Genomic DNA, 10,042 nt, shown 5'->3' with positions numbered 1-10,042 from the left:
GTTATTAGTGAATAAATATTATGTAAAAAATGTGTAGACAAAAAAATTTTCTCCGTTAAACAATGCAAATGAAATGTTTAGAAGAAGTACAAAAAAGTCACAGGAGGGCTAATCATTTGGGCCCTATCATACACCCGGCGCAATGTGGCGCAAGGCGCAACGCAATTGCTATTTGCTAGTTTTAGCTTGGTGTAAGAGTTGTTTTGACGTTTTCCGCCACGCTGTATAAATAGCAAATGCATTAGCGCTCATATGTGCGCCCATAGGCGTTCTGGTCTAAAAATGAAAGCGTTCTGAGGCGCATTGCTGGCGCGATGCTATTTTGAGAAACTATAATAGATTTTTTCATTAGACCAAAACAAAGCCGGTCTAAAGTCGAGCGCAGAGCGCGTTAGTTTTGCTCCTCGCTTACACACTGCTTAATACAAACAAGATGTAGAGCAATACATACGCAAATATCTTTACACATGAAAAAGATTTAAAATATTAAGGATATATATATAGGATATTATAAAGATATATATAGGATATAAATATAAAGGAATAAAATATTTAAAAACATATTATTTTCCAGCCTACATAAATATAAATACCACTGCCTTCATGCCTTCTTCATCTCAGGAGGCTTTTTCAGTTCTTTCATAACAATTCACTTTTGTATAATGTTATTATTATTAGCAGTATTATTTATTATATCCATATTCATATTTGTTTTATTAAAACAAGCTTAGATTTGTCCACTTGTCTGGTGTCAGACCATATGGGGCACAGCATGTGTATTAGAATACAACTCAGCTTTTTGAGCACACTTCGTTATTATTGTTCATTTATTTGTTTGCTGGAAATTAGAACTGAATTTAGAAATAGTTTTGAAACAAATCTTTGTACTTAACAAATGAAATTAATTATTTAATGGCTAATTGATGTCTGTGTGTACAAGGTTTCCCTATCCACGAGAGCGAAAGTAGATTATGAGATGCCTCATCTCTCATTCTCGTGCTGTAGATGCTCTGTTAAACTGTTTTCTTGCTAGTGAAATGCTCCGTTTTTCCACCTACACTTACTTTGCGTCCTGTAAATAGCAAATGCGCTTATGGTGCGACGCAACGGACTCTTAAAGGGAATGGGGGATGAGACTCTGATTGGTTTATTCTCAAAACACACCTATAACTCATTAAGAAAATAAACACAACCATTTTAGACCATGCGCCACGGCGCAAAGCGGATTTTTCCATGCTTAAAATAGCCAAATTGGGTTCTGACACGACCCTTAAAGCATTTGCGCCCTGTGCTATGCGCATGGACCATCAAAATAGAGCCCCTAGTCTTGCTGCTTGTTCAAACTACTTATTTAAAGAGAGTTGAAAGTTAAGTTAACTTAATCAATTTGTGTTGGGACAACATGAATGAATTGTGTGGAACCCAGTATTTTTACAGTCCTAGAATGACTTGTGGGATCATTTTCAGCTCTGGGGGAACTATTTCATTAACAGCACACAAGAGGTGCTAACGCTGCCCTGAAGAAGACTTTCTCAACTACCTAAAAAAAGAGGTGCTAACAGGAGTGAAAAGTTCCTTTTACCCAGGGTTAAAAGTGGTGTTTAGAATAGCGATAACCCGTGGTTACAGTAAGTGCAGTGTGAAAAGTCCTTTAATAAGACACAAGCAAAATTCTGAAGGCTGCTGCTGTAGAAAATCAACAAGCTGACAGGATGACTTTGAAAGAGGTTTATGACTTCAAAACCACATTAGCACGATTTAATTGACTAAAGTGAACAAGGTTGTACTTTGATAGTCATTGGCTGCTAATGTGATTTAGGATTTCCAAAGAATATTCTGAAATTATGTCTAAATGAGCGAATATAGGGCGTCACGGTGGCACAGATCGCCTAACAGCAAGAAGGTCACTGGTTCAAGCCCCGGCTGGGTCAGTTGGCATTTCAGTGTGGAGTTTGCATGTTCTCTCCATGTTCGCGTGGGTTTGCTCCGGGTGCCCCCACAGTCCAAAGACATGCGCTATAGGTGAACTGAATCAACTAAATTGGCCTTAGTGTATGTGTGTGAATGAGTTTGTATGGGTGTTTCCCAGTGTAGGGTTGCTAACAAAAGAGCAACCGCTGCATAAAACAAATGCTTGCACTATATACTGTTCTATATCTGGTTTGCACTCAATGCCATATGCCCTTAATGTCATTGTATTGTATTGTTTACCAATTTTTATTCTTTACGTATATTTTTAGACTACATTTTATGTATAATTGTATTCATTGAAAATTCTTAAAACTCTTCTGTTTGTATCAGTATTATATGTTTGAGAGTAACGTAATTTCGATTCTCTATATATCCTGATCATGTGGTTGAATTGACAATAAAGCTGACTCTAACTTGACTTTGACTTGAAAAGTTGTCGGTTCATTCCGCTGCGCAGACCCCTGATGAATAAAGAAACTAAGCCGAAAAGAAAACAAATAAGCAAATATAAAACCAACGTTAACTCAATGTGCCAACTGAGATAAAGCTGGCTGTATATTCGCACAATTCGTTCAGTAACTAGTGTCTCTAAATTGTTCACAATGCTACTATTCGTTCTGACTTCAAGACGTTAATATGATTTCCCCGATTTTAAATTAGCAAACAATACAAATCTGAAATTATATGATTATATAACAAATATATATATAACCACACTAGTGTATCAGGATAAATATTTCTGATTCCCCAGCCCATCCCACCATCACAACATTGAGCGTATGTCTGCTTACATGTGACCTCCTTTTCTGCAGACTCACCATCTTACAATTGCATGATTCTTCACATTTATTTTCAATCACACACACACACACACAAGCAGATCCAGCTACAAATCTCCCAAAAATCTAGTTCACATATTGGTGTCAGGTATTACATCACAAGCTGTCAATCACACTCAGAAATATGAACTGATCGATTACTGTGTATCTGAATGAAGCTATAGTTGCAAACACAAATCTCGAAAGCTGTTTTTAAGCTAATGTCTATCACCTCAGCAAAACAAGACGACTATAATTAGCCCAAAAGATGAAGGATGCAGGATGATGAGCATGTGTTTGTGAATGATCCATGGCAACGTTACATCACAACCTCCCGAAAATGAAGATGAGTTTCTGCAGGGTCTGAATAACATGACGATTTGAACAGACATGCTTTGATTTTTGTATGTTAGCTCAACATCCTCATTACTACCTAACACACACACATACACACGCACATTTAACGTTACTAGTGTGTGTTTATTATTTATAAAATCTTGTAACATCTGTAAATATGCTAGTTTTGCTTGACTTACCCATCTGGCTAGCGTTTGTTATAGTCCAAACGGTCTCGGACAGTAGTCTCTGGAGGATTGGCTGTGCTGGTTGTGTCTCGAGGCGGGTACTGGATCGGTTTTGGTTCGCTTGTCAGACAGATATCCGGGCAAGGCCCACCTTAACCCACGCTGCTCCGGTGAAAACAGCCTCTGGAGCTCCTGGTGTGCCGGGGAGACGCATACACCCGGGACAAACCCCTCTGTGTGATAGCGGGGATTACGTAATATTTTTTAATAGGCGACCAGGACGAAAGCTCATGTGCATCAAAATAAAAAAATCCAGGTTCGCTTCAGATATACTTCCTTCTAGTGAGCAAACCGTCTGGTTCTCTGCACAGCAGACAGACGAGAGCGCTGAAGCCCCTCCTTCCTCGCAGCTCATTGGCTTGTGAGAAGTGCAGCAGGTTCTTGTCTGTGCGGTGATTGGTATACTGGGTTCTCAATAAAAATTTCAAACCACGCCCTCTAATGCTTTGATCGAATCTGATAGTTATGTTACAACTCAAATGAGAAATGAGAAGTGTGTGAGTCGTTTACGCGAATCGGTTCTTTGGAACAGGGCTGCAAAAATGAATCGTTTGTATAACATCAGTGTATTACTTGGTAAGTAAAGAATTAAACATACACAAAAATGATTCGTTTGTATAACATCAGTGTATTACTTGGTAAGTAAAGCATTAAACATACACAAAAATGATTTGTTTGTGTAACATCAGTGTATTACTTGGTAAGTAAAGCATTAAAAATACACAAAAAGGCCTAATTTGTGTAACATCAGTGTATTGCTTGGTAAGTAATGCATTAAACATACACAAAAAGGCCTAATTTGTGTAACATCAGTGTATTACTTGGTAAGTAAAGCATTAAACATACACAAAAAGGCCTAATTTGTGTAACATCAGTGTATTACTTGGTAAGTAAAGCATTAAACATACACAAAAATGCCTAATTTGTGTAACATCAGTGTATTACTTGGTAAGTAAAGTGTTAAACATACACAAAAATGCCTAATTTGTGTAACATCAGTGTATTACTTGGTAAGTAAAGTGTTAAACATATGCAACAATGATTAATTTGGTAAATAAAGTGTTAAACATACACAAAAATGAATAATTTTGTTAAATAAAGCATTGAACATACACAAAAATGATTAATTTGTGTAACCCCAATGTATTACTTGGTAAGTAAAGCGTTAAACATACACAAAAATGCCTAATTTGTGTAACTTCAGTGTATTACTTAGTAAGTAAAGTGTTAAACACACATAAAAATGATCCATTTGTGTAACATCAGTGTATTACTTGGTAAGTAAAGCATTAAATATACACAAAAATGCCTAATTTGTATAAGATCAGTGTATTACTTGGTAAGTAAAGCATTAAATATACACAAAAATGCCTAATTTGTATAAGATCAGTGTATTACTTGGTAAGTAAAGCATTAAATATACACAAAAATGCCTAATTTGTATAAGATCAGTGTATTACTTGGTAAGTAAAGCATTAAATATACACAAAAATGCCTAATTTGTATAAGATCAGTGTATTACTTGGTAAGTAAAGCATTAAACATACACAAAAGTGCCTAATTTGTGTAACATCAGTTTATTACTTTGTAAGTAAAGCATTAAACATACACAAAAATGAATCGTTTGTGTAATATCAGTGTATTACTTGATAAGTAAAGTGTTAAACACACATAAAAATGATCCATTTGTGTAACATCAGTGTATTACTTGGTAAGTAAAGCATTAAATATACACAAAAATGCCTAATTTGTATAAGATCAGTGTATTACTTGGTAAGTAAAGCATTAAACATACACAAAAATGAATCGTTTGTGTAATATCAGTGTATTACTTGATAAGTAAAGCGTTAAACATACACAAAAATGCCTAATTTTTGTAACATCAGTGTATTACTTGTTAAGTAAGGCGGCAAACATACACACACATATATAAATATATAGTTAGCTGTTTATATACTAAAACTCATTTATTCCTTTATTCATTCGTCTTGTAAGTTTACTTTCAATGAACTCACATTTATACTCATGAACTGGTGAACTCTATTGTTACACACATGTAGAAAACAGTACTGTAGGTATGAGTGTCAACTAGTTTTAGTCACACCACTCACTGTATAATAATATGGCGCCCTCTGTTGGATAATTGCAGTCTTACATGTAAATAAACAATGCAATTTTTCCTTGTAATTCTGTAACTGTGCGAGCAAATATAAAATTATAAAATGTAACTACGATAATAAATTGATTTATCATTTTATAATAGTTCTAATGTCTGATGTTTATGGCCTAGAACAACTGCACATTTGTTAATGTAATTGTTTATTAATTATTAATGCAATTCCCAGAAATTGAACAGATTTTTGATGGTATTATTAGTTTTCTCTGGTATAATCTAACATTTTTTATTGGCTCAAGATATGTGTAAAACTAAACAGCAATAAATAAATTGAGGGGAAAAAAGTGTTGATATTAAACATTTAATATTTTACCCCCATTTATTTTCTATATAAAAAATTATAGTCAGGACAATTTCAATAAAAAAAGAAATGTTTACTGTTTTGGCCACATTGTCTCAGATCTATGATCTCCATCTGCTTTGTAAATATTTTTACCTATTTATAATTAATCTTCACGATTATTCATTTCACATATTGATATAACTTACACAGATTTTATTATACAATATTGTATAGGTTAATTTTTAATAATTAATTTAAAATAATTTTTACCATATTTTCTTCTATATATGTGTAACTTTTAAACTGATACTCAAGGGTTAAAAATCATCTTGTGGTATTTAATTTATTAATATTTTCCCTTCTCCTTCTCTATCACCACAAAGCATCATCATTTTCTGTCTACAAACGTAACAACTCTTTCTGAAGGTTTTGCAACTATCAAATCTAACCAATCAAATAGTGCACAGTTAAATTAACCATGATATGTTCTGTATAGTTAAAAGGTGACTTTTATTTTGTTTTTAAATGTCAGGAATTTATGTATTTATTTATTTAAAAATTAATTGCCTGTCACAATTCATGGGAGGAATTTGTCAAAAATAAATAAATAAATAAATAAATAAATAAATAAATAAATAAATAAATAAATAAATAAATAAATAAATAGCAAAACAGCATTCAGCACAGGGTGGCAGTATCACACTAGAGCAGACGCTTTCACTGAAAAAATATAGATCTTCTGTATAATCTACTCTGCTACTAACCACTAACGTGTTTAAGTAGTGTGAAACTATTGACTAGGTGTGTTTCAGTTGTTAATAAAATGGTATTTTGACACACATCATTCAGGCCTGTAGTCAGCCTGGTAAAAGGGGTGCTTCTTTTTTGTTTTGTTATTTGTTTTATAGCTTTGAAACATTACATAAAGTATAAATACAATAATTCAGATATATGCTATATCCAAAAACATTACTATTGTTACAACAACAACAACAACCAGAAATGATAATGAAGCAAAAACATAAGAGGAGAAAAAAAAGTAATAATAATAAAAAATAAAAAATTGTTACAAAATACTTCTATACATATAAACAAAAATAATAACTTAGGATACAATCATCGACTACAGCGGGGGATCAGAACTAGAGAAAAATTCCTTCATGAAATCTAACATTAAATCATTATTTTTGTTTTTAATTTGCATTAGAGACTTTTTCAAATTTTCCATTTCTGAAAGGGCTGCTTCTTTTTCTTAAAATATAGACCTTTTTGCAGTCATTAGCCTCATTTTCTATCTAATTATGAGGTTTAAAAACTTTTTAAGCACTATTTTTTGCTGGATTAGCTTGTCAGAGCTTAGCATTTTTGATGTAGGCTACCAAAAACATTTCCTAAAGATTTAGAAGACAAAAAAAAAAAAAATCAGAGAATCATATTTATTTTTTTAATATAAATTTCTTACATCATATATCATTAGAAAAAAGGATGCTGTTCAAGTTTTAAATGAAAAAAACTAGCCCATGTCATATATTAGGCAGACACAAACTGGCCAGCACATTCAACTTTCCTCAGTCAGGCTGAAGCAACAGCCAACAGAGGATTCCGCTTGGTCTTAAAGCCTTCTTCGATTGTTATTTTCACAATTTATTATGGCATAGCAGTCAAAATAGGACAAATGAGCTCATGTATGGGACAAATTCTTGACCTTTGTCAGTGAGGACTCTTACGAGTCTACGGCCCCCCATTATATTATCCTTTAATTCCATTATTAAAGTAGGTATATTGTCTGCCAGTACAAATACATTTTAAATACACTGACGAAGGCCTGATATTGCAGCCAATTAATGGTCATCAGAGCAACATGGAAGCATACAAATCGTTTAGCATTTTGTTTGAGGAACTAAATATCGATTTAAATGTCTTAATTTCCTCGTTTAGTCTCCAAAGTTCGTCATAAAACAAACATCTAAACACTGGAAATCACCCAAAGACAATTATTACCAAAGAGCAAATGTGTGAACGTGCTTTCCTCTTAATCCGAGTGTTAATTCTTAACCTGAACAAACATAATTATATCAATAAGAAAAAGAAAGCAAACTCATTCATTTTCTTGTCGGCTTAGTCCCTTTGTTTATCCTGGATCGCCACAGCGGAATGAATCGCCAACTTATCCAGCAAGTTTTTACGCAGTGGATCCATCTCTGGGAAACATCCACACATACATTCACACACACACTCATACACTATGGACAGAAACACCAACTGACCCAGCCTTGGCTCAGTTGGCATTTCTGTGTGGAGTTTGCATGTTCTCCCTGTGTTCGTGTGGGTTTCCTCCGGGTGCTGTGGTTTCCCCAACAGTCAAAAGACATGCGGTACAGGTGAATTGGGTAGGCTAAATTGTCCGTAGTGAATGAGTGTTTGTGAATGTTTCCCAGAGATGGGTTGTGGCTGGAAAGGCATTCGCTGCGTACAAACCTTTTACAGTCTATGGTAAAAACGTGCTGGATAAGTTGGCGGTTCATTCTGCTGTGGCGACCCTAGATATATATATATACATATACTATTTACAAGTAGGCCTACTGTAATACACTTTATAGTTTTATCTACAGCAAACTGTGGTGTATTGTTGTATAATAATACTCACATGGCATCTCTTGCCCAGCTCTGCCCCACACAACCAGCTGTTGCAAGGCCCACATGCCGTAGTGAATTACGGTACATGACTGGACCAAGTCTGGCTTCCAGACAAGGGCCAAACATGGACCATCTGGGCCAAGTCTCAGCCAAGTTAATAACCCATAGTTGGGCCTGAACTGATATGTTGGTGTGTCACGACTGCAATGAAATTGATAAACCCATTGCCCTTTAGGTGTGCTATGGGCGTGCTTTTTCTCAAAGCGACCTGATTGGTAGAATTTTTTCCTTTATTCAAATTATAATTATAAAATATACATATTAAAAATGTATTTTAAATGTGGGTCGTTCATTCATTCATTCATTTTCGTTAGTCCCTTTATTAATCTGGGGTCGCCACAGCGGAATGAACCGCCAACTTATCCAGCATATGTTTTACGCAGCAGATGCCCTTCCAGCTGCAACCCATCACTGGGAAAAATAAGAGAATGTACACATAGCCCAAATAATCATAACCAAAAGTAGAGTTTTGAGTTTAGAGCATCTGCTTGTATAGACGGCTACAAAGCAAATGAACAAGAAACAGGTGGACATAGTAGGTAACCATGGTAATAAACAGGCACAACTTTAGAATCTAAGGGGTTACAGTATACTCATTTATTAAAATAAAGGTAAAATTACACACTGTAAATTGAACATTTTTGCTTTGTTTTGCTTGCAGATGGCAGCATGGAGTGTGGTTTTCACATATGATGCACTCGTAATGTATTCCTCTCAGTGTTCATGTATGGTCATGTGAGGAAGCCAAAAGAAGGGAAATCAGAGTTCAGGTTTATAATAAACGACTGAGCAAAGGTTATCAAGAAGAGAGAGGGAGAAGAAGAAGAAACGTTTTACTGTAACACACATTAGAAAACATGAACAAAGCATACTGTAGTGTTTTAGCAATATCATTAACCTACAAGAAAGATACATGCTTTCTGAACTCCAATACACACTTAAATGCGTTGTATTAACCCAATAATGGGTCAAATATGGCCAATAATTAACATTTTTCCACCCAACTGTTGGGTTTATCCACATTTGACCTAACGTTTTGAATAAAACAACCCTTTTTTGTCATGTGAGGAGGCGAAATGAAGGGAAATCAGAGGTCAGGTTTGTAATAAACCAGGGGTTCCCAAACTTCAGCCCGTGCCCCCAAAATGACAATGCCAGTGACTTGCGACCCCCAATATCCTCTGAGGTGGTTATAAATACAGAAACCTGGCATGCAATGGGGCACACACACCAATAGACCCAAGTCTATTCTTCAATTAATTTTTTAAATGTATGTAAGTGCTGTAAATGTGCCAGAAAGTTTAACCTGGTGTTATAAAATCAATCTGCTGCATCTGACGCTATTGCTGTGTCTTTAATATAATGTAATTACCCGCAACCCAATAGTAATATAAGCTACTATAGTAACTGTATAGTATATAGTAACTATAAATAAAAAAATTCTCTTTAGTAGGTTATGGATAATATATGGTCATTCTTATTGTTTAATAAAAATAAATAGATTTTTGGAAAT

The 10,042-nt window shown here is 34.7% G+C and overlaps 1 protein-coding gene across 7 annotated transcripts in view; it reads right to left on the bottom strand.

Annotated features, from left to right (window-relative positions):
• The window catches only part of rap1gds1 (RAP1, GTP-GDP dissociation stimulator 1), a 72,284-nt gene extending 68,585 nt beyond the window's left edge, over positions 1–3,699 (bottom strand). For all 7 annotated transcript variants that reach the window (XR_015496513.1, XR_015496512.1, XR_015496514.1 and 4 more), the window contains exon 1: positions 3,326–3,699. Coding sequence is in view for 4 of the 7 variants with exons in the window: in XM_087262258.1 (XP_087118384.1) it covers positions 3,326–3,329 (4 nt within the window). In the remaining 3 variants the exon portion in view is untranslated. The remainder of the gene's footprint in view (positions 1–3,325) is intronic.
• Positions 3,700–10,042: the final 6,343 nt, after the last annotated feature.

The sequence above is a fragment of the Danio rerio genome, chromosome 7 (assembly GCF_052040795.2).
Source record: "Danio rerio strain M-AB ecotype USA chromosome 7, GRCz13ab, whole genome shotgun sequence".
In the NCBI taxonomy this organism is placed as follows: Eukaryota; Metazoa; Chordata; class Actinopteri; order Cypriniformes; family Danionidae; genus Danio; species Danio rerio.
The sequence above is the reverse complement of the archived record's forward strand: the minus strand, read 5'-3'. Positions and strand labels throughout refer to the sequence as shown.